At 43.8% G+C, this 25399-nt stretch overlaps 1 protein-coding gene across 3 annotated transcripts in view; it reads left to right on the forward strand.

Annotated features, from left to right (window-relative positions):
• Window positions 1–25399, forward strand: part of cdc42bpab (CDC42 binding protein kinase alpha (DMPK-like) b) — a 68010-nt gene that overhangs the window by 29484 nt on the left and 13127 nt on the right. For all 3 annotated transcript variants that reach the window (XM_039598776.1, XM_039598777.1, XM_039598774.1), the window contains 20 exons: window positions 4155–4238; window positions 5315–5410; window positions 6050–6198; window positions 14220–14313; window positions 14963–15163; window positions 15257–15395; window positions 15522–15631; window positions 15733–15812; window positions 16575–16753; window positions 16929–17048; window positions 17193–17326; window positions 17475–17596; window positions 17789–17909; window positions 18593–18703; window positions 18904–19151; window positions 20800–20905; window positions 23169–23293; window positions 24571–24676; window positions 24923–25071; window positions 25160–25251. In XM_039598776.1, coding sequence (XP_039454710.1) covers window positions 4155–4238; window positions 5315–5410; window positions 6050–6198; window positions 14220–14313; window positions 14963–15163; window positions 15257–15395; window positions 15522–15631; window positions 15733–15812; window positions 16575–16753; window positions 16929–17048; window positions 17193–17326; window positions 17475–17596; window positions 17789–17909; window positions 18593–18703; window positions 18904–19151; window positions 20800–20905; window positions 23169–23293; window positions 24571–24676; window positions 24923–25071; window positions 25160–25251 — 2566 coding nt within the window. The remainder of the gene's footprint in view (window positions 1–4154; window positions 4239–5314; window positions 5411–6049; window positions 6199–14219; window positions 14314–14962; window positions 15164–15256; window positions 15396–15521; window positions 15632–15732; window positions 15813–16574; window positions 16754–16928; window positions 17049–17192; window positions 17327–17474; window positions 17597–17788; window positions 17910–18592; window positions 18704–18903; window positions 19152–20799; window positions 20906–23168; window positions 23294–24570; window positions 24677–24922; window positions 25072–25159; window positions 25252–25399) is intronic.

Consider the following 25399-nt stretch of genomic DNA (forward strand, 5'->3'; position numbering starts at 1 on the left):
GTAAGTTCATCTCTGAATGTTTGTAAAGCGTTCCCATGTCAAGCTTAACAACCGATATATGGAGCGACTGCCTCTTCTCCCTCACCTTCCTGCAGCTACTTCAATCTTGAAACTGATCAATGATCAGCTGATCGGCTTTTCTGTCGCGAGTCCGTCTCTCTTCTTTGTTTTTGGCCCACTTTGCACCAGAAAGAGGAAACCAGCGGCTGAACAACAGCAGCACGTTTAACCTTGATAAGCTGTTGTTAGAATTTATTTAATATTACTTTCACACCAGGATCCTTTTCACGTAGCTGACGGCTGGTAACTGTGCAGGGGCGGATCTAGCAAAGTGTAGCCAGGGGGGCCGATAGGGCATGAACAGGGAAAAGGGGGCACAAAGACATACTTTTCTTTCTTATTCTCATTTAAAATGCCTAGCTTTTAATAAATAATTATCTGAATCTTACACCCAAAGTTTTAATCTGATGTAAAATGTATAGAAGTCCATTACTGTATATAGTAACTGTTAAGTCTAATATACCCTAGTAAGCTATAGTACTTTTTCCTTTGGGAAGGTACCATCTGTGCAGTCTGCAATTCTGTTGAAGAAAGATGTTGAATCTATTTAATTATTCTTGAAAAATAATTTATTTCTGTGCATTTTTTTTCACCCTGCATCAAATTAAAGTTGATTACATCGATTAAGCATCATGAGGTGGAGGGTGGGGATGGTTCCCTATTTTTTTTTGCTGGGAGTTTGCAACCCTATTAGTTAGGTTGCTTAATATTTCTGCTAAGTACTCTTTAAAATACCAGAAGAGGAAGGATGGAGTAGGTTTAAGTTTATTAGATTGATCAGTTTTGCTGAAATATAAAATATTTTGGGTGCAGTGTATTTTTTACATACAGGTATAACAGAATAGCTTTAGTGTTATTGTTTACTTAAACTTGAGTATGAACTTATACAAAATGCAGCAAGATATTAAAAGAACAGTTTTATTGATTAAAAAACACACTATATCGGATTCATATCGGTATCGGCAGATATCCAAATTTATGATATCGGTATCGGTATCGGACATAAAAAAGTGGTATCGTGCCATCTCTAATATATACTGACTGGTGAAATGGTCTGTTGTGGTGAAGAGTGTAAAAGCAATGCTGCTGATCAGCCGGTCAGTCTGTTCCTATGATCACGAGCTCTGCGTAGTGACCAGATGAACCAGGCTGCACATACGAGTGGCAAAAATGAATGTCCTTCAGAGGAAGTAGGGTGAGTGGGAAAATGGTGAAAACTGTCCATACGGTTGTTGCATGTTTTTAGGAGCCATTTTTAGACTCGTAATTATTCACAAATAAAAATCTATTTAAAATGCTGCTACGTGCCGCCTTCTAAAACAAGCACAGTGTCAGCTTGGTTTGGTTATGCAGCTACCCTCTGTCCCTTGCAGGTTGAATGTGTGAAGCATTATTGTTGGCATTTTCTCGGAAAAGAAGGGTGACCCAAAACTTAACTGTCATTATGCGTTAATAATATATGAATGATTAGTTCAACAGACTAGTATTTCCAGTTGGGGCCCCAACGTTCAAACACCTCGTTGGCTAACCGTTAACATCCCTGATGCCAGTAAACACATTTCACCTAAGTGTAAAGGCCTCAGCACGGCGTCGTGTTTTACACATTTGCCTCATAAATACAAGCTCACCTGGTCAGTTCTGGTGGACACGTCCCCTCCTGCCTGTTAACCCTGTGGAGCTGCCTCTGTGGTGACTCCTGTGAATGAGGAAGCTGCAGAAAGAAGACACACCTGTTAGTAATGCTGAAAAATGTACTTTTTTTGGTCCATTGCTAATATCAAAGATGGATTACACTGGACTGGATCTACTTTTTTATGTATGTAACTATGCTGGAAGCAGCTGTAAAAATGGTGGCTCATAGTTACGACTACGTTCCAGATCAGATATAACTGTTTAGGATTTTTGAGCCATCTTTATTTTTTTTTTTAAGCACAGAGTGGTGATGGTGATAGCAGACACAGGAAGCAGAGTACAGTTACCAGAGAGGCGGTCAGGAGAACACACAGGATGTTTTGATTTCATCCTCCCATTGTCAGCAGCAGGCAGAGGGGTGGCGCAGATGCGTGACGCCGTGGAGTTTGCCTGATGAATGGACCAGTTTGTACTGGCCTGCTGCCTGTGAGGATGCTCCCATTAGGGACTGGGATGAGTCTTCGTCAGCACAAAGGGCCAAGAGCTGCTCTGTCTGGTGTAGTTAGTGCCTGAGATGAGGTTGGAAGACCTCGTTTGCTGTAAACACCATGTTTTCCTTGGACTCGCTGGCTGCCAGTCAGTGCTATACATTTTTGAACTGCTTGTCACACTGAGTCACCAGTCAGCAGCCCGCGTGCTTGTAAATACAGCGTCGGTTGTTATTTCGCCAAAGTTTCACTTGTAATTACTCGGTCTGTGGAGTAATGAAGTTACCTGCTCTGGTCCGGTCCTTACTGATAAACTAATTGTGAAGACGGCGCTAACGGGGGGAGTGAAGTCATAAACGCAGGGCAGGGAGGACACGATGAAGAAAGAAATTGAGAGAACAGAAAGGAGAGATGGAGGAGAGGACAAAAACAGCTCGATGTTGCCAGAAAAATGCACTCCCCCTGTCCTCCTGTCCTCCTCCTGCAGTCGCCTCCTCTCCTCTGGTGAGGGATCACTCGGGGAAATCCAAACACTGCAGGAATGTTATCGTTGTATTGCATTAGTAGCATTCCCCTGGTTAATTTAATAGACTGCAGACCCCTCTGTTGCGTCGACTGACTTTGTTTGTTTCACTGTTTTTCTGCATCTTTGTCTCTGTCTGTATTTTTTCTGCTTTTATAATTTTCTTAAGATTTTTTTTTTTACATTTAGGTTTATTTCAGTGTGGAATTAGTTTTTAGTCTTGAATTTGGTCAACGAGGCCAAAGCAAATGTTCTTCTTTCCTTTTGTGGGCCAGTAAAGCAGGAGAAAAAGAAGAATGAGAGAAATTAGCAGGGACATAAATTTGCATGAACATGCGTTTTGGCTGTCAGCTCGCAGTACTTTGCACAGCTGCCTGCGCAGCTCCTTTTTTGGCAAAATGTAAAGGCCAGGGCAAGTTTGTCAGAGCAGTGTTCAGCAATTATCACTCAAGGAAAAGTTGGCCATTGTTTATGCTGTTAAGACGGTCCAAGGTCTGTGAGAAGCTGCAAAGCTGAGCGGTCCGCTTCAGTAAAGGGGGAACATGAAAAGTCCAGCTGACGCTGTGCTGGGGTTTTCCCCATCTTTGACACAGTACTTTGGGAAATATTGATACTTGATAGCATTACGAGTATTATACAGAAGAGAACATAAAACCTTAGTTTTATTTACTTTACATACAGAGCCTGGTTATTAACCAGGCTCTGTATGGTGCTAGCTCTGATAATCAGTATCACATCACTGCCTGTTTACAAATCACAGGGACTCAAACAGCTGATGAGACAATTTTTTACATTTTTGATCATATTAAACATTCGAGTGTCCAGCTGTGCAAGTCTGTGGTCCACACGTGTGTGTTCTCGCTCAGCCTAAAGCTGCGTGGTAGTGTCTGCGGTCACTTCCTGCCCCCTCCCCCCACACTGCTGGTTCTTCCGCCGTACCCTCAATGCTTTATTTTCCCTTCCTGGTCCCGTCTCATTCCCCTCCACCTTTTTGTTTTCCCACTCACCGCTTCCTGGTCCATATTGGATCTATTCTTTTTTTTTATCCAGTGTTGCATGATTATTCCTTCCCGTGCTTCTCTTCTCTCTTTTCCTTTTCCCTACGTGCGACTGTTTGACTTGATTCTCGAGCTCTTCCTCTTTTTTCTTTGAACTCAGTCTCCATACTCATGGACTCTGATCTAGATCATTTAATGTAATTAGACTACATTTTTCCTTAATGTCTGAACTGTTTATTCACATCTGTTTGATTGCTGTTTTGTGTGTCTGTGTTAGTATCATCACTGAAAAATGATTCTTGTGCATCCACATCCTGCTCTTTTTCCTGTTGCCTCGAGGCTCAGATAATAAATGGATGGATCTTTGTAAATGGCTTTCGTTCGTCATCAGCCTCGCCGTCACACCAAGTATTAAATTCACTCTCATAACAGCTTTCTTTTTTCTTTTTGCAGGTTGCAGTGGTAAAAGTGAAAAACACTGACAAAGTTTTTGCAATGAAGATTCTCAACAAGTGGGAGATGCTGAAGCGAGCAGAGGTGAGTATCTTTTGTTACTCCAGGGGAAAGTTTATATATACACACAATATTAATAAATATTGATCACTCATTTAAAAACACAAAGTGCCTGTCTATGCACAGAACAGGCCTTCACTTGCGAGTTCTTGCAGAGCTTGTTGTTGCATGTTTTTCTCATCGACCTCTCCCGACAGTCTCACATTCTTGTCCGTCCCCTGAGTCTTCAGTCTCCATGCCTCAAACGTCACACACCAAAACGTGTGTGTGTGTGTGTGTGTGTGTGTGTGTGTGTGCAAACGCCTGGGTGTAGGAGAGGACGTAAAGCAACACGCAGACATGCACGCTGAGCATGCTGTGGTCTGGCCTGATTTGTCTTTTATTTTAGGTCTTCATTTTTTTAAGGCGGCGGTTCAGACAGCCTGAACGGTTTCAGTTTCTTTTTTAGTCAGACTGCTGAGATTGAAAGATCACTGAGAGGTCGGGGTGTGTTTAAAACATGAAAATGTTCTTTTTTTTTTTATGTTTGTGTAGATGTGTGGAGCTTTTTATAAAAACCCAAAACATTTTGATTTGATCAGATTTCACATGTGGCTCTGGGTATATTGTAGGTGGGCAAGATGGATTAGGCTTAAGAAATCAGGTTATTCCCGAATAACTAAACCTCCAAATGTCGTCAGATGGATTTATATGTCCAGACAACCTGTCTGATTGCCTAATGTAGCCTCCTCCACCTGCATTATACAGTAGTGACGTCTACTTTTTGTAAACCTACATTCCAGTGTTCAGTGAGCTAAGTGGAGGTGAGCAGTCTTATCATATTTTTCTTAAATTTGAAATTCTGGCTTTATTCAGCTACTCGCGTCCAACTCTCAGCGTTTCCTGAAGCAAACGAAATGGGGCTGATTTATAAACGACAGTAAACTTGGCTGATTTCATGTGTTTAGCAGCAGCTCGGGGAGATTTTACGCGAGCCCTGTTGTCCAAAGGCGAGTTGCTAACATGCTCCCAGCTTTAAGCACACGCTTGCATAGGAGACCTTTGACCTCACATAGTTTCCAGTACGTGTGACATTTATGGGGTGTTGTATCTCTCGCCAGACGGCATGTTTCCGGGAGGAGCGGGATGTGTTGGTGAATGGGGACTGCCAGTGGATCACCACCCTGCACTACGCCTTCCAGGATGACAATAATCTGGTACGTCTGTATACGTCTGTGTTAGATCAGATAACTTCCCTTAATAATAGCTGCTCTCCCTTTTTGTTCTTCAAGCCTACGTTTCATTTTTTAGACAACAGTGCTACCTCCACATTGTGGCTGGTGCATTCACCTTTTACCAGTAAGCCCAACATAACTTAGCCTTGTAGCAACAAGTCAACGCGGTCAAAAAACACTGACCTAAAAGCCTGAAGGAATGATTTTGGAGCTAGCTGATTGGTCAGACTGCTTCACACTCCCATTGGCTGCTCCAGGCAGTCGTTCTCAAATTAACCTGACTTCTCTCCACGACCCTGAGTTCAAATGCCACAACTGGTTGTCATTCCATTTCCCACATTCTCAAAACAAATGTTTTAGCCTGAACACTGCCCAAGTCTTAAAAATATACACGACTGCCCCTCTGACCATTTATTTTTAAATGAACCTGTAAAAGTTGCATCATTTAGGTGTTTTCCCTCTTTTTGAAAGAAGAGATGTACGATTGTAGATTCATTTCTTGCAGCTTTGTTCTTGTTGTTTCAAAAAAGGCTGCTCTGTATTAGTTTGGCTCTAAGCAGTGCTGTACAGTTTCTGCTGTCTGTCGTTGTGCTTCTGTCTGACACTTTGGCGTCTCTGTAGTACCTGGTGATGGACTACTATGTCGGCGGTGACCTGCTGACTCTGCTCAGCAAGTTTGAGGACCGGCTGCCGGAGGAGATGGCCAAGTTCTACCTGGCTGAGATGGTGCTGGCCATCGACTCAGTTCATCAGCTACACTACGTCCACAGGTGAGAGGCGGGGAAAGGTGTTTGGGCACATCAGGAAATATTGTAATTATATTTGGGCAGGACTGAGCAAGAAGTCCTGATGATGGACGCATCATTCGTGCTGTGTGAGGATTTACTTTTGCTCAATGAAAATGAATAAAAGCAAATTATTTAATTCTTGATGTTTGATGTCAGGTCAGTGCTTTAGAAAATAACTGTAAGCTAATTTGCTTGATTTAAAGCTGGAAGAAAGCTGGCCTGACAGGGGCAGCGATGGTGAAGGTAGATGAGCTAAAGTTTGACAGACACCAAGGCCCAGTGTAGGATGAATATTACAGTTTAAGAATAAATATAAGGAGCTGAAAATGGCACAATAGCTCCACGTTAAGTAATCGCTCATTGCTAGAAGTGAAAACACTCACAGTGGCTTAATGAAATACTGTGGGAAGCTGTGATTCCAGTTACTTTAAAGAAGCTCACAGCTTGCACAATATCTAAACTTCACAATGAAAATGCTGCAAACGAGGCTATTAATATATCACACGAGCAGCAGAGAAAAGAACAAACAACTGATTGCATTTGCAAAAGTTTTAATTGGATTGGGAGAGCAGTGCGATTACATGTTTACATCCACATGTCAAATACTTTCAGCTATAAGGTATCTGGCACTATAAAGGGTTCATCTGGTGATGCTCCTTTGTTTGCAGAGTTTTTTTTCCCCAAGTCTTAAAAATATACACGACTGCCCCTCTGACCATTTATTTTTAAATGAACCTTTAAAAGTTTAGGTGTTTTTCCTCTTTCTGAAACAAGAGATGGACGATTGTACATTAATTTGTTGCAAGTATCTGGCAACAAAGCGGGGCCACTCTTTAAAATAAAATAAAATCTGTAATCTGTGCTCAGCACCAAATGACAGAGGCTCATTTTAAAAAGAGCGGCACTTTGAGCTGTTAAAAAGCGCGCTGTTTGCCTCTAGAGTTGCTCAAAATGCAAAGGTCGAAGGACCCTTTCACTCTATTAGCAGCTGTAGCTAGCACCTAGAGCAGGGGTGGGCAACTCCAGGCCTCGAGGGCCGGTGTTAGATCTCACCCTGAATCACATGATGAGTTCATTACCAGGCCTCTGGAGAACTTCAAGACATGTTGAGGAGGTCGTTTAGCCATTTAAATCAGCTGACACGTCTAAAACCTGCAGGACACTGGCCCTCGAGGCCTGGAGTTGGACACCCCTGACCTAGAGCAATGTTACAACGTTTGGCTGGGAGTTGCGGTGCAGTGTCGCTTACATGGGACATACCTGGCCCGACCTCTTCTCCAGCGCCAGGCTGTGCAGTGTCTTTAGCTGTCGTATCATTTTAGTCCAATCCTGCTACAAGTTGGAGACACTTTCCTCTCACTCATTTCAAAGACTGAAAAATAAACCACCTAAAAGCACATTGTTTAGAGGGCACAGCACGAGAAAGCGTTCTTCTCTCTGAAGTAGGTGCCAAAAGAGCTTTTCAGCCAATAGGAGGATGCCCTTGGGAGCAGGATATACAGTTCTTCCAGACAGGAAGCAGTCACATTGGCATGTTAACATGATTACAGTGTCGCTTTCGCCGGGGGCTCGTCACAGCAGTTTAGTTTAGGGAGCAAGGGAATGATGGATAGACGGAGGGAAAGATGAGAGATGGATGTAGAAGGGAGGGTCACGGCGTTCGGTATTTTGGGTGTGCCTGTAGTTTCTCAGATCTCTAATACACCACAGCAAACACACACTCTGGGAGAGCCAGTGCACTTATGGAGACATGTATATAGACATTTTCTAAGGATGAAAGCCAGCGAGTCTGTTCAAGGAGACAATAGTGGCGAGCCACTAATTGCACGGTGCTATCGGGGGACGGGGACGGGGAGGAGGGGACAGCACTGTTTCTCTTCTAGTCCCCTTGTGGACTCGTTGGGACAATAATGATGGGGTATGGGAGGTGTGTGGGTGGGGGCGTGGTGTGTGTGCGTACCAACCCCCCCAGCTCCTCCTCCTGCTCTCCCTTCCAGAGTCTCCGGGGAGATTTTTGTATGGTTGCTTTGTAGAGGGTGGGGACAGCCAGACAGGTCCCCAGAGGAGGGTGTGTCCTGCTGAGCAGTACCATCTGATGAGCTCTGTATGTTTGGGTGCACACACATCAGGGTGTGTTTATCCTGCTGACCATTTGCATGTACCAGTTTGGTTTGTTTCCTTTTCCTATATGCAAGTTTAGGGCCGTGTATTAATGTGTCATTTAAAGGATTACATGTCTGTTTTTAAAGTCCACCCTCTATTCATGACTCAGTTTCAGTTGCACTAAACACATAATGAAGCCACTGTTAGGAAATATAAGCGGGCAGACTGTCGCTCTGTGCAGCACTCATTTCCTCACTTTTTCTCTGTGATGCCAATTTCTGCTGGGAAAATTTGAGGTCCCACTCCAAATCTCAAGTGACCCATTATCAGGTCTGCACCAAGACCACAGATGCACAGGCCTCATATGTTTACTACTATTGATGCTCCTATTAAACAAAGTTTCAAGTAAAAATAAAGGAAAATAATATAGTGGTGTTATCCACAGCTCACTGACCTCTGTCCTTGTTGAAAACTAATCAGTGTTTCTGTCGGGATGACAGGTGATGTCATCAGTTTTCATGCATTTTTACTCGCTCTGCAATCCACAATAATAATAAAATTATAGCACACTGAAATAAAAGACAAAGTGTGGATTATGAGATGTTTACGCTGGAGTTTTATTTTGTAGTTTGCACGATTAAAAATAGAGCACTGAACACAATCCTTATATAAATCATTTACACAGCTAACGTTATTAGCTTGTAGCATTTTAGTCTATGCTTTAATATTCTGCTCGAGTGTTATGCTGAAAGCGCCACTCTTTTAAAAAGAATATTTGCAGCCTCGTTGACACTAATGCAGTTAAAAAGAGCCGACATGAAAGGAACGGAGCGCAAAGAGCCTCGAGGTCAACCTTCTGTCCCCTTCAGCTGAGTCCCACGAGGGACAGCGTGTGGAAGTCAGATGCAAAAGAAGACAATTTATTCAGTGGTCAGTGATCTGTGGCTCCCAGAGGGCCTGGACAAATGTTTCAGTAGCCCAGCTCAGCATGGCTTTGTGCTGCCGAGCACCACATCTGTCTGCCTCGCACACTGTGTGTGTGTGTGTGTGTGTGTGTGGGGGGGTTCTGATAGTGAGGACTGAGATGGGGGCTGGTGTAGAGGGATACCAGTGTGTGAGTGCGTGTGTACATTTGTGTATGGCTGAACAGAGGAACGCACACATTTGATGTTATCATAGTCTCACATAGAAACATTAGTTAAAGGTGTGACGGTAACTCCTGTCTTGGGTGGGTCTGGTGCACTGAATGTTGTAGAAGGGTGTGTGTGTGTTGCCAGATTGATTGCAGCCTTTAATGTGTTTTACTATTGATGAGGGCCATGCGTTTCTCACAGCTGAGGGCTCCAAGAGAACAGAGCTCTTATAAACACCTAATAAGTTACAAGTAGCTTCCTTCACATTGTTGCAGATATGGTTGACGTCTTGCATGGAGCTGGTGAGGCTGAATGTCAGAATCAGAATACTTTATTGATCCCTGCGGGAAATTATGTATGTAATTTGATGGAAGTGACGATCAGGAGAATATTTTCAGTACATTTACAACAGAGTGTGTGTGTGTGTGTGTGTGTGTGTGTGTGTGTGTGTGTGTGTGTGTGTGTGTGTGTGTGTGTGTGTGTGTGTGTGTGTGTGTGTGTGTGTGTGTGTGTGTGTGTGTGTGTGTGTGTGTGTGTGTGTGTGTGTGTGTGTGTGTGTGTGTGTGTGTGTGTGTGTGTGTGTATCATATGACAATAGGTAAGTAGGTAAAGCAGCAGGCCTGCAGTGTGTGGGAGCCTTTGATTCTTCTCCTTTGTTGGCAGTGTCATGTGATGCCAGAAGTCACAAAGGCAGCAGTTCTTTGAACCGGTGGCTAACAATGCTTGGTTGGAGCCATGTGGACATGTCTTGTCCTTGCAGTCTACAGAGCTGGTGCAGGCCACATTGTGTGTATGTATGGGGGTGTGTATTACGAGGTGGCGTCCAGATGGCCCTCACAGATGGATTCTGTGGTTTTAAAAGAGATTACCTTCCTCTATTCCCGTCTCTGCGCTTCTTCTTAAGACCTCAGGAGCCCAGTGACACAGTAGCCCAATTAGCTGTGCTAACTTGCCTAGCCTAGCATTAGCCTAGTGTTAATGGTTCCTGTGGTTTGTCCATGAGTGGAGTGAGCATGTTATTGTTAGGCTTTGAGTGTGTGTGCGTGCATTGACTGGGAACATTAATGTGGCCGTTCTGATCACTGGTGCCTTCATCAAAACACTCAGAGAGAGACTAAAGGGCAAACGTCCGGGGGGGGGGGGGGGCGCTGGGCAATGGTTCCTTACAGGAGAGAAAGTTGTGGGTAAATGTAGCTTTTTGGATCTATTGATTAGCAGCTGAATCCACCATTCCTCACCCCACCATGACACTTTGTCTACCATGCAAATACACTTGTGCACATTTGTGCACAGGCACAGCACGACAGGGGTCGAACCATGCTGTCTGCTCTTTGGCAGAACAGAAATCGCTGAAGCAGATTAGGGCCTTCCAGCAGCTGAAACACCTGCGCAAACACAACAAACGCACACAGACACACACAGACACACACCCTCCCCCTCCCTACAGAGCCACGTGCGAGCAGTCTGGTCCAATACTTGTAGGTGTCATTCATGATTTGTCCGGTCTACACAGTGTGAAAGGGTCCCACTCGAATGGTCGCTGGTTACTCAGTTAAGTGGACAATTATATATTTATCAAGTTAAAAACTACTGAAAAAGCGTTAGTTAGTTATTTCAGGTAATCGATGATTATACAATTGTTTCATGTTCATCTTACAAAACCCAAATGCTGAGAGAGTTGAGAACACAAGTATTATAATATTATAGAAATGATTATCCTAACATGTATTGGGGTCTCTCTCTCTCTCTTAAATACCACCACCATCTTCTATGATGCTGCTGCTGTGGGGAACATATATACTCATGCCAATATATATCTGCCACTGATTGATATCCACTAATAATGTAAGCCAACCCTTATATTATTCTCCCTCTGACTTTAATATATGTGTAATTAATTTAAAGTGCTGTATTTTTTTCAGCGATCATGCTCAGGTTTGTTGTTCCCTCAGTTTCAGTTTGTCAGAGTTCAGGTGAAGGTTCATAGCAGTGATGCTCAGTGTTGTCCAAGATGAATCTTCTTTACAGGCGTAACAATGCTGAGAGATCAGGATGATTTTTATGCTCTTCGATGACTTTGGGTCTTGTTCTTGTCAGTTGCTTGTGGGTGTTTCTGCATGTCAAGCTCATGTTATTCCAGACTGGTTGCATGAATGTATGCACTTGGGTATCCTATGTGGTTTTCATCCAGAACTGTACAGGATCCACTTTGGAAAACGATGTGCGATCTGGAACTCATCTCTGAGGCTCCGCAAAGACAGAAGTCTCACTTAGCCTCGCAGCGAGCTGCAATTTGGTCAAATTATGTGTCAGTTTTTATGTGTTTTGTAGCCCAACTTTATGTGTCTATACCAGTCACACATGTGCAGATATTCCTTTAATGCACAGTTTTATAGGTTGGTGATTTAGTGTTGTCTCTGAAGAGGAGAGATGGCTAACCCTCCCCCTTGCTCCTGCTCCATAAGCTGGGACCATTATTACTTCTGGAAAAGTACCTCTATCTGAAGACAGAAGCATCACAGAAACATAAAAGAAACATATTGTCGTGTCTTTGAGTACTTAAAGAGACATTTCATCTGTTTTCATTCGGCCCTGAAGTTTTTATCTGAAAACAAATGATGGTTTTACAGAGTCGTGTTACCTGTTGGCTGCTGTATTATCAGCTGGACTTTCTGTGATCCAAGTGTTTTATTGGATGCAGCTTTTGGTTAGGGTTCGTTAAAATCAAATGGAGAAATGCGGACGCATATAATGTGAAATTTGGAGTCACAGATATTAGGAAACAACACTGACTGATGAGGAGCTAAAAGCAGGCAGCCTGGTCTGTGTTTTTGAGGATTTTTAATTTACACATGCTCTCATTCCTCTTCTCATTAGTGTCAGTGTTGCCTGTGTTTGTGCTTGAGTTTGAGAGAGGGAGGGTGGGGGTGTGTGCTTGTTTTGGACATTAGATTTATTATTTTAAGCAGAGCTACGCTCTCATCACTGCGCAGAAATAGCTCAGTTCTGTAACCTGTTACATCAAGTGTGTCGGTGACTGCAGAGTTTATCATCTTTTACTCGCCGTCACATTTGTGCGTTGCTGCGTTTAAGGTCCTCACGTGTTCCTTTGGACGCTCGTTAAAGAGGTTTTTATGTGGCCTGTGCGCTGTGTGTATTCAGGCGTGTCAGGGTTCAGTGTGTTGATAAGAGACACCAGGGTCAGCCCTCAGGCGAAATCACCCGAATGGTCAGACAAGGACAGACTCTGTTTTTACCCATAATGTAGCTCCAGTTATGCCTCTGTTTCATACCAGTACGAGCCAGTGTCTTTGGGGTTGTTTAGTATGTATTCTGACTATTATGCTCCTGAATGCAACATCCACACACAGTTACTCATGTGGGTACCCTCTGTGGACACAGGTCTGTGCTACACCAGGCTGCAGCCTGAGCCACCTGTCAGTGAGCACCTGTTGAACATACTGTGACACATGCTCGGTGGAGACCTGGGCCTAGAAACACTCTGAACACTCAGGATTTTATATGGATGCACAGCACAGAAAATATTCGTGCATGTTTTTCCTCTTTAAAATAATTCCTTTTGGCCCACGTGGGGAAAGTACAGCTTGGCAACCAACAATAAACTTTTAAACATGCAATAGATAGATAATGGATAAAAACATGTATGTGCTGTACGTCAGGCTTTGAAAGCTGCACAAAGACAGGTGACGGTTTAGGCTGAAACACTTGGGATCATTTATAAATTCTCTTTGCTTAGTAAAACAGACGAGAAGATCAGGTCATGTGTCCATGCATAAGAAATCATGCAAAACATAAATAATGAAAGGATGACTCTAAATTAACAGTGTGGTCCTCTGGGGCTGGGGTGAGGGGTGCTGCGTGTTATCGCTTCTTTAGAACTGAAACGAAAGCTTAAAATAATTAAAAAATCTTCATAAAGCTTTCTCAGCTTATTCACATTATTGAGTGCAAACAATAAAATGGATAATTATTAAAATGACCCCTGCTGGTCATTTAGTTTTAAAAGACTTGAATTAGCGGATGAAACGGTGGAAAGTAGTCGAGGAGTGACGAGTCGTTGTAGCTGGCAGACAGAAAAAGTGTCCCGAGTCGTACAGGCCAGCGTATCTGTAAACATGTCATCAGCAGTAGTAATGCAGAACAGATGCAGGGTGAGAAGAAAACCTACAGTGGCCACGGGGAGCACATCTGTAAGAGACTGTTCCCCCTCCAGCCCCCCCGCTCTGCTCGGCTCATGCACATCAGAGCAAAAAGAGATGAGGGAGTGTGTTTGTGTGCTGCGTATTTCCTAACTCTGTGTGTGTGTGTGTGTGTGTGTGTGTGTGTGTACACATGTGTACTTCGGGTACAGCTAATTCCCACAAGCCCAACTATTTTCAATGTTTGTTTTTTCTTTTGGTCAATTTAAAGTTGTCACGCTGCTGATAAATGGACTGAGGCGAATTACATTTAATTGAATCACAAATGTATCTGAATTATTATACACATTCTTTAAAAGCAAGCTGAGACAGTGAAATTTCCCCAAGTTATGTAACCTAATTTGATGATAGTTGATGGGGAATATGAGATCAGGCTTGTGTGTTTTGGATGGGCCATGTGTAGGTATTGTTTTATTTGGAAGAGTGTCCCATTTTCTTCATCATCTTTATTCTTCTGAGGAATCGCTCGCTCACTCTTTTTCCCTCTTTTCCTCTCTTCTCTCCTCCCTCCATCCTCACTTGCCTTTCCCCCTTCCTCCTCTTTCAGGGACATCAAGCCCGACAACATTCTGCTGGATATGAACGGCCACATCCGCCTGGCTGACTTTGGCTCCTGCCTCAAACTCATGGAGGATGGGACGGTAGGTTTTTACCACACTGCTGCTGCTGCCTCGTTTGGGCCAAAGCAAACATACCAGAGCTTTTCTGACCTCCTTTTCAACCCCCGGGGGTCTCCCAGGAGGAGAGTGCGGTTCAGCTGCTTGGCTGTGCCTGCACTTTGTGATTCAGACCATTCTCCTAGCCCCATCCCAAAAACAAGACGGCATGAAATAAATGATCAAAGAAAACCTCAGAGGGATGTTAACGATGGCTGAATGACTGTTTGAAAAGGAAAAACCAGTCTACAAATAGATTAAATGGAATAGGAATGTATTTCTAAGGTGTTTTGTCTGCATTAAAGCAGCTCTTTGAATTAGAAGCAGATACAGAGAATGAGCCAACAGCCCGAATGTTTAGTGTTACTCTGTAACTATTCAAATATGATTTACAATGTAATGTTTTCCCAGTTACACGGTTTTATTATAATTCAGGCTCACTGAAAGTGAAATCATTTGAGTTCTGTAGATGTAAACAAATGCTGCGTTCCTGCAGTGGTTGAATTTATCTCATGTTACAGACTTTTACCTTTAATTCCTCATCATCACTCCTGTTGCTGACTTTACACGCACAAAGCAAACTTTTGTCACCTCTTAATTTCTTTCTTATACTTTGTCTTAAATTCTCTGCTAGGTTCAGTCATCTGTGGCTGTGGGAACCCCAGACTACATCTCTCCAGAAATCCTCCAGGCTATGGAGGATGGGAAAGGCAAATATGGACCAGAGTGTGACTGGTGGTCCCTGGGGGTCTGCATGTATGAAATGCTGTACGGCGAGACTCCTTTCTATGCAGAATCCTTGGTGGAAACCTACGGGAAGATCATGAACCACAAGGTGGGCTGACGAAGTTAAAAGGTGTAAATTCGCCTGGAATTAGCCCAGTTTGACCCGTAAACACTGACTTAAATGTGATCGTATCTTGCACAGGAGAGATTCCAGTTCCCACAGCAGATCACAGATGTTTCTGAGGAAGCGAAAGATCTGATTCGCCGACTTATTTGCAGCCGAGAGCACCGATTGGGCCAGAATGGCATCGAGGACTTTAAGCAGCACCCCTTCTTCGCAGGTACAGGCTCTCTCTGTCACACACAAAGATTACCTGAAAAACCTCACCGGCATCACCTCAGCTTACCGTTAGCTGTATGCTACTTAATAAATGCATCTACTTGTTTTTCACCTGTGGCCTTGTTAGGCATCGATTGGGATAACATTCGCATGTGTGAAGCCCCCTACATCCCAGAGGTCAGCAGTCCTACAGACACCTCCAACTTCGACGTGGACGACGACTGTCTCAAGAACTCTGTACGTTTAGAGAAGTGAACGTCATCCTGTCACGATGTTGTCTGACTGTGGATGTATTCATACCGATGTGCAGATTTCACATGATTTCAAATCCTTTTCAGGAGACTATGCCCCCTCCCTCTCACACTGCTTTCTCAGGCCACCACCTGCCCTTTGTAGGTTTCACCTACACAAGTAAATGGTAAGTGTTAACAAACAGCTGTTTGCTGCTACCACTCACCTGTTTCTGCCTAAACCACAACCAAATCATACCAAATCTTACTACAGCTGCATTTCCTGTCTGTGTCTTTGCTGAAGTTTGTAAAAAGGCAAAAAGAGAAGGAAAAAGTCTCTTAAGCCTCTTCCTAAATCAGACTTGGGCTTTATTCATTTAGCCTCTTTTGAAAGTCTTCCTTCAGACTCATTATAATGACTGTGGTAGTGAGGAGGAGCTATTTTCCTCCAGTGTAAAATAAGATTGGTAGGAGGAAGGTTTTGACAGGTTGTCTTTATATGTAATAACTTTATTTTTAAATGGATTTCCTATACAAGCCGTCTCTCCGTGTGAGGAGGCGTAGGAGTGTTAGATTAGCTTTCCTCCCTAATAAGGTGATGTTCATGACTTGCTGTACATCCTCAGGCTGAAGTGGTACTCATGAGAAAGCACCAGACCCACCAGCTGCTTCCTTATCTTTTCAAGCCTCAGTGATAATAGCCTTTTCCTTCCTTTCTGTCCTTCTTTTTCTCATTCCACCTCGCACTCCTCGTCTCCCTCTCCTGTTTTCTCCCATGACTCAACATATTGTCAACTTTCAGCTTATCTCTGTCGCCATCACTTCTCTCTCCCCGATGTTTCTTTGTATTTTCTCGATGACCGGTTTGATATCATCAAAAACCACCAGCACCAATGTAAATAGTTTGTCCTCACTTGTACTTCTTTTGTTTACCCCCCCCTCCTCTGTAGTACTCTGTCTGATCGGGGTTGCCTGCGACAGCTGGGAGGTGAGCCGGGTAAGGCCGGGCAGGACAAGCTGGATGTTGAAGTGCAGCGTAGCCTGGAGGACAGCCTGGCCACTGAGGCCTACGAGAGAAGGATTCGCCGCCTGGAGCAGGAGAAGCTAGAGCTGAGCCGCAAACTGCAAGGTGAGGTTGGAGCAGTGGTGCATCAGCTCAGATGTATTGCATCATATATACATGCACACAGCCATCATAAGGCAACAGCATCCACTCTGCACATGCTGAACTTCAAACTGTCCACTCTTGCCAGTATCGCTTTTAAAAGGCCTATAAATGATGTTTCTGATTTGATGTGCCACAGAGTCGACTCAGACGGTGCAGGCGCTGCAGCACACGGGCGAGGGCCCCCTCAGTGCTAACAAGGAGGTGGAGATCAGGAGCCTGAAAAGTGAGATCGACATTCTCAAGAAGCAGATCGCTGGTCAGGACACAGTGCAACTCTTTTTTCCTTCTGAATCAGCTTCTGATTGTTTCTGAAATTAAACAATAGAAGCAACAATGTGGTTGTTTGACAAATGTCTGACAGTTTCAGTTGCGTTTCAAACCAAGTGTGTGTTTGTTTCAGACTCAGGCCAACTGGAGAAGCAGCTGGAGGATGTGACGCTGGCTCGGAGAGACTTGGAGGACTCGTCCAAACACATCAAGACTCTTGAGAAACAGATGAAGAGCATCACACAGGAGAGGGATGACCTACAAAAGGTACAGCTAGTGTTTCGTGTCATTTTCTGGATATTTAAAGAGCTACAAACGCGTATGATTTTATTGATCAAGCTGAAATAAGTTATTGGACTACTTTGTGGGAGGGATGTGAAAAGCTCAACTCTGCTGTCATCTGTGTCGTGTTCAGGATCTCATGGACGCCAGCGAGAAGTTGAAGTCTCAGTCTAAAGAGCTGAAGGAAGCTCACAGCCAGAGAAAACTGGCCATGCAGGAGTTTTCAGAGCTGAACGAGAAGCTCACAGACCTCAGGTAGAAGCACGCGCCCGCGTCTCGGGCCTCCATTAATACGCTGATCTGGAGAGTTTCTCCTGTACTGGCGGGAATGCCAACCGTCGACTGCTAGAGTTTGTTTAGTAATGTTTTTTTTACAAAGTCAAAGTCCCATCCATAAATAAAACGCCTACGCTGGATGTTTTCCTGTCCCGGCTCAATTGTTCACAGGTCGGCGAAGCAGCGCCTGGTTCGTCAGCTGCGTGACAAAGAGGAGGAGATGGAAAGCCAGAATCAAAAGGTGGAGGCTCTCCGCCTCGAGGTGCGAAAGGCCGAGAGGGCCAAGAAGGAGGTAGAGTAGACTCCCCTGTGGTTGCTAGCACACCCTGCTCTGCGTTCACCTACTCGAGGTTCATCCAAACGTCACTGTGACTTTATGCACTGCGAAAAATGTAACGTGTGCAATCGCTGCAGACGTCCACAAAGTTTCACATCCACAGATCACAGTGGCATAAAGTCACAAAATGACATGAAACGTATTCATCTGAGACGTTGTTCCTCCTGTGTTCGTAGAGCAGCATTTACCTGTTTAACATGTGCCTGGCATGTATGATTGGTGGCAAGAAATGGTTGGTGAATTTTATCGCTCTCTATAAATATAACATCATATATAATCTTATTTTCAGCCACGGCCTGAAGGTAGATGGAGAGAACCAGTCATGCAAATAAAATGAAACCATTAGAAGAAGTCAGTTATTAAGAAAAATACAACAGTGTTGCATATCTCTGAGGGGGGAAGTATGTGAGCCACTGCTGTAAATTAGAAATTCAACATTTCTGATAACTGTCCATAAGTTTTAGTCTTTATTAGAAATGTCCTAATCCAGAAGTTGCACACAGGTTTAATGTGTTTGTCTCTGTAATGTAAAATATTTGTGCAGAAATCTAGAAACGTCCAAAGCGTTCACAAACGACGTCTTGCAGCTGTGACATGTTTGAAAAGCTCGTCTGCTTTCATCGTTTGTGTGTCATCAGATGGAGGCTCAGGTAGAGGAGCAGGCGGCCGAGGCTCAGAAAGAGAAGAAGCTGCGAGAGCGCAACGAGCAATACAGCCGACAGCTGGAGGAGGAGCTGGAGGGGCTGAAGGTGAGTGTACACAGCTTGTTTTTAACCATGTTTAAACACATTTGAGTGTAAAAGAAACAAAACCATTCACAAAATACTAATGTCGTAATCAGCCTGTTGAAGATATTTTAGGGTTTTTCCCCCTGCATGAGTACAAAGAGTCTCACAGGTACCTCTCGTTTCTTCTCCATACAAATCTTCGTCTTATTCCCACCACCCAGGTGAAGCAGGCTGGCTCCTCTGCTGCCCCGGCCTCGGCAGATCAAACCCAGGAGGTCGGTCGTTTACGTGGAGAAATGGAGAAGAAAACGATGTTCTTCGATGAAGAGTTGGCCCGCAAGGAGGCACAGCACAGCGCCGAGCTGAAGGCGCTGCGTAAAGAGCTGAGAGACGCTGAGAGCCAACAGCTCAACCTGCAGAAAGAGATCATGATGCTCAAAGACAAACTGGAAAAGACTCGTCGTGAAAGGTATCGCACAAGTTTCCCTTTCCTGGGGACTGTGTTGTTAGCATTAGTTCACTTCAGCAGGAAACACTTTAGGTTTCTCTTTAATACTTTGAGTTCTCATGTAATTCTTCTGTCATCTCTTTCAGTGATGATTCCATGAGGTAATTACAGTTACTGTTAACGATAGTTTCATCCCCTTAATCCCCTTTGTGCTATAAATATAGTAGTTTCAGTAGAGCTCTAGCCGTCCCCTAACATTTCCATAAATTCCGGTTAAATGGATCGTAAATATAACAACGAGAGTTTCCCAGGCACACTGTCACAGTGTTTGCCCCACAAACATGAGTGGATTTCATTCCCAAGGCTGCACTAGTCCAGCCGTCCCTTTTATTTTTTAAGATTTTAAATTTACAGCTAATGGTAATAGTAGGCTGGTAAAATAAACATCTTAAAAAATGAAAATGAACTCGATGCTTAGGTCAGCTGGGCTGCTGGAGGAAAGGTCTCGCTGAGCTAGCCGGCCCATGAGTCAGAGCTGGAAGGATGCAGGTCCCAAACTGAATTTGAAAGGTTTAAAAAAAAAAAAAAAATGATTCAAAGGTCTTGAATTCACCTTATACCTGTAGATGTCCTGATTACCCTGAATGACTGCTGTTTTGGCTTTTTGGGTTTGGGAGACCCGTTACTGTACTGTTAGCGTTTTAAATGAATCTGAAGGAGTTTAAAGCTGTCTGTGCTCAGCGGCTACAGCGAGCTAAAAATCTCTAATATGTCAAAAAGGGCTGCATACCCTTATTTCTTACAGCGGGCTGACACACATGCTGATGTTCGCTCTGCTGCAAATCATCATGACTTATTCTTACGTCTGCTTATATGTAAAGCTACAACATGCAGACGATGGAATAATTCTAATGCAGATGTTGTAAGATGTCTGTAGAGAAATGTTTCAGATCTGAGTGTTTGTTTAGCTTCACTGTGTTTAAAGATGGCCACATTTGCCCCTCAGTTCATCCTGGAGCACAAATTTAAAACCAGACTAAACTAACAGTGCTGTCTTCACAGGCCTGTTCAAACTTCACTGTAGTGACTACACAGTATTGGTTGGTGATAAGATGAGAGCAGCAGAGGTTGAAATGGTAAAAAAAATAAAAAGATCTGTCAAAATGTGTCAACGTGGAGATTTTATACCAATAAATGGAAAGAAGTTGTTTCTTCTGCGGCACTCAGGCTCACCTGATCCAACACTGTGGACCGCTAGTTTAATAAAATTTGAATAAAAACGTGTTTTTGTGGAGAAAGCTATGGCGCTTTGTTTTTGTACCCTGTCCCCAGCCATCCTGCCTGCTGTTAGTGCCATATTACTCCCACTGCTTTCTAATTCAGTTTCAAACACAGCACTGTATCAGATTCTAACTGCATTAATGTGTTTGGGCTGAATAATGCATCTTGGTGTTTGATCTAAGGTTTGGAGAGGTGTGGGAGGAATCACACGAGAGCTCAAACAGACCTGTGTTTCAGGACTGAGGAGGTCTTAATGTTAAAATGACAAATGCGAGAAATCAGATGGAGTTTTGCATTTATAAGTTGTGGGTTGGGAATAAATGTAAGTTTATACAAAGTCACAAGTTTTACAATAAGTCTGTGTGTGTGTGCTTTTTCCCCCGTCCAGCCGAAGTGAGCGGGAAGAGTTTGAGACAGAGTACAAGCAGAAGTATGAGCGAGAGCGAGTCCTGCTCACCGAAGAAAACAAGAAGCTGTCCAGTGAACTCGATAAGGTGCCATATCTCTTCATCTGTTTATACACAAAGTAACAAAATGACTGTCAGCACACAAACCTGGGTCATCTGTCAGAGTGATCTCTCCAACACACACTAACACTGCGCTTTGACCCCGGGTAACCCCAAACTCTTTCATCACATTCCTCCCTCCACCCCCGCTCTCCCAGCAATGCCAAAGAAATCACTGTTCAATATCCTGCGTAAAAACACCCCGTAGCCTCCTCCACAGGCGGATGGAATGACTCTCTGGACTGAGCTCTGTTGACTTTGGAAGTTCAGAAAGGCCCTCGTTTCAAGCAATGTCTCATAAGCAGGAGACATTCTGACATATGGACTAAAGTGTTGGTGTTAAAGTCTGTGGCTGCTCTGTGATTATATAGATTATATCACTGTACTTATTTGTGTTTTGTTAGTTCACACACTCAGTTGTATTTTGAAAAGCAATCAGGATGGATTCGATCTGCGTGTGCACTAGCTGCACCACCAAATACTTTTTCGGCGCGTTTTGAAGCGTGTAAAAATATTATTGTTTGACTCGTCTCACCTTTCAAAGGAGGCTCCAGAATTCACATCAAACTGCTTCATCTTCACTCTGCACCATTTGTGCACAGTTACATGTTGTTGTGTTTCTTAGGCTGTGTTGGCGCAGTACCAGAAATGCATGAAACGACCTGTAGGCTGGACTTGTGTTCAGTTTGTCCAACTTTTCAACTGCATTTGACCTCCATCGTTGGTATCGGCCTGAATTCCCACGATCAAAGAAACATCATCACAGGAAAAGCTGCTTGCTCTCAGTGTCAGCTGTTGACAGAATGAAATTGGCATTGAATAAATATGAAAAGACATCCCAGTATGAGAACATCATCCATTGTCAGTGTAAACTGTTTTAGCAGCAAACATTATGGTTAGAAATGAAAAAGGAATCTGGACCCCGGTCAAGAATATCTGCAGTTTCTTCTCCAAGAGCAGGCAGATGTGATTGATTAGCATCATTTATTTCCCAACAGAAGTTCTTGTTCTTCCCCAGCGTCGTCAATTTCATGTTCTTGAACTTGCAGTTAAAAATAAACCCATTAAAAACTAACAATCGTTGTCAGCTGGTAAAAACATTACTGTGTTGAGAGATTTTACTTTCAGAGAGATGCTTGAAAATAAAGTGCATCTTTCTGCCATTTCAAAAGTCGGACACAGTTGAGTAACTTTGGTAATTTGCACTGTTACAATGTTGCTGTTTCAAATATTGAGGTCTGTGTATGTGCAGAAAATCTGAGCCAAATGTTCAGGCTGCAGACAGCTTTTGGTTCTGTGTGACCTCAAAGAGAGCCGATATCCATATATGGTCATCCCAGGCATACAGGACATACACACCTGTGTACCTGCTGCTCAGACCTGCTGTTTATCAGGGTTGCTCAATCTGGATAAACTGAAACGTCTTGTTTAAGACTGAATTATTCACAATTCAAAACGATCCTCCTTTATCTTATACTCTGTTCATCTAAGCAGAACAAAGTGTAATACGCCCATTTAAAGAAGTCGTGGGGAGAAATGATACAGAATCTCCATGACATGTTTAACTTTCTCCAGCATGAGGAATAGTGTTTTGTAGAGCTTGTTTCGTTAATGGCTACATCCATGATTTCCTGGCATTTCCAAACCCGAGTAGCTACACATCTGTCACATCTGTCTAGTTCTGGACGTTTTCATTGTAACTCTGACTTATATCTGGGCATGAGGTTAGGGGTGTGTCGAGGAGCATGTTTCACGCCTAAGTTGGTGGATTTGTCCCCAAAGATTTGTGTGCTGAGGAATGTCACAGTTTGTGACGTAAAGCGTCTTTACAACACTGACATTTGCATTTGCTGGAAACCAGCTTGTAGACCAGTTGCAAAACAGCACTAACTATCCCACTTTCCTCATTCCACAAATATAATGAGCAGTGAGCAGTGAGCTGACCTCTCATATCAAAGGATATCACCCTCACATGTGAGTAACATACATGTGGTCCTGGTGTGATGGAGCAGCTGGGGACTGAATCATAAAGTCCGTCTTCAACAATACGCTGATTAATTTTACACGTGCTCATTGTGTTGGAGGCCGAGCACCTGAACCTCTCATATTCACTGGCAACACCAATGGCAAACTGTGTGTAATGAGTTCATTTACCAGGCGTTAGACTTTGACAGCTTTATGATTTGACACTTTACAATATTGTGTTTAATAGCATGCTCTCCTTCCCCCACGTTTGTTCTCATTCCCGTAGCTAACCACCATGTTTGAGAAGATGAGCAGCTCCAACAGGCAGCTGGAGGATGAGATGAGGGAGCTGGCTGATAAAAAGGAGAGTGTAGCTCACTGGGAGGCCCAGATCACAGAAATCATCCAATGGTAAGACGCACACTCGTATATGCACACTGCAACCTTATCAAATGTCCCAAATACTTGCTGAGGCATACGCTTTCCCCGCTGATGCTAGAGCGCCAATTCAAAGACGTTTCTGTTCAGTGTGACAAAGTGCGAGCGGACACATGCTTCTGTCTCGTAGTGGATTGGGTTCCTTCTTGGAGTATAACTGCAGCATTTCTCACATACCGCTGAAGATCACAGAGCTGCTCAGCCCTGCCTTCCACTCAGATCACTTCCCGGTGCAGCTGACACCTCGCCAGCTGCTCAGCCTCTCACTGTTGGACAAGCCTAAAGTCTTTACATAGCACACACACACACACACACACACACACACACACACACACACACACACACACACACACACACACACACACACACACTCTTCAGACATGTAAGTACAAGTGTTGAGTGTGGTATGCAGGTTTAGAGGAATTTAGTGATCACTGTTGCCCCCTGGTGGCTGTGGTTTGCTACTGCAGGGGCTAAATAAGGAAGTAGGATCACTTGTAGGTAAAAACAAAACGAATGGAAACATCCTTTCATGACTTGACATGAACTCTGATTTTTGAATATCAAACGTGTGTGGCGTGCACTCTGTGTGAGCGCCAGAAAATGTTTACGTTAGCAGCAGCTTAAGTGCGTGCTGTGAACACTGTCAGTGTTTATTCTACCTGAGTGTTCAGGATTACCGAGCTACTCAGAGTCCTGCAGGCTGAACGTGTGTCTGTATCTGTTTTGTGTTTCTGCGTGTGGTGAATGATGTGTAAGCAATGGTTAAGTGTGATACGGGTCACAGGACCTGAAGAGCATACAGTGAAAAGGCGGTGTTTACTCTGTGTGTGTGTGTGTGTGTGTGTGTGTGTGTGTGTGTGTGTGTGTGTGTGTGTGTGTGTGTGTGTGTGTGTGTGTGTGTGTGTGTGTGTGTGTGTGTGTGTGTGTGTGTGTGTGTGTGTGTGTGTGTGTGTGTGTGTGTGTGTGTGTGTGTGTGTGTGTGTGTGTGTGTGTGTGTGTGTGTGTTTCCAATTCTGCCGCTGAAGGATGTTTGTAGAGAGCTTCAAACAGCTCGTCAGTGCTCTTACTGACCAAGAGTAGAATACGTCTTTATATGTAAAATAAATAATAATGATATACTGTCAGTGTGTTTTAGTGTTGGATTTAGACTCTTATGGTTTTATGGTTATGGTAAAGTTGACACTCATAGAATGTGTTTGCATTTGTAGTAATGTGTGTGTGTGTGTGTGTGTGTGTGTGTGTGTCAGGGTGAGTGATGAGAAAGATGCTCGGGGCTACCTGCAGGCTCTGGCCACTAAGATGACAGAAGAGCTGGAGGGGCTGAGAAGCAGCAGCCTGGGAGCGAGAGCCACGGTAAATAAACACAAACACTTCATCTGTCTGCTGCAGAACTAAAAGAAATCCCTTGTTGTTCTTGTTGTTGGTAGAAACTAGTTCAGTAATTATACGTTTTAAAACGATGAAGCCAAAGTGTAGCTTGAATGAATATCATCAAAGAAGACAGTCTTTCACTCTTTTACACTCACAAATAAGTCGAGCAGTGGTGCGTCCCTTTCTGTCTTGTGATTCACTCAGTTTCAGCTTCTGTCTCCGTTTCAGGACATGCCGTGGAAAATGCGGCGTTTGGCCAAGCTGGACATGTCTGCACGCTTGGAGCTGCAGTCGGCCCTGGACGCTGAGATCAGGGCCAAGCAGAGCATCCAGGACGAGCTGAACAAAGTAAAGGCCAACAACATCTCCACAGAATGGTATGACTGCTAAACTTTTCTTTTTTAAAACAACTTAAAACAACTTTTGCTAAAAACAGCTAACGTATCATTGTGTCTGATCGATCAGTAAACTGCAGGAAGTTGAGAGTAAAAACCAGGAACTGCTAGCTGAGATTGAGCGTCTGAAAAAGGAGACGGAGGAGCTGCGGCTACGGCGAGGTGAGTACGCGTGCTGTGGCTGAATGGGCGCTGTGCACGGAAACCTTTGGAGATTATCACACTACAAGAGGGTTATGCAACAATCAGAAGCTTGGGACTCTTAATGTGCTGTGTACATAAAAATGTATTGTTGCTTGGAGCTCATGAA

Source organism: Oreochromis aureus, linkage group 15 (genome assembly GCF_013358895.1).
Source record: "Oreochromis aureus strain Israel breed Guangdong linkage group 15, ZZ_aureus, whole genome shotgun sequence".
NCBI classification, from domain to species: domain Eukaryota; kingdom Metazoa; phylum Chordata; class Actinopteri; order Cichliformes; family Cichlidae; genus Oreochromis; species Oreochromis aureus.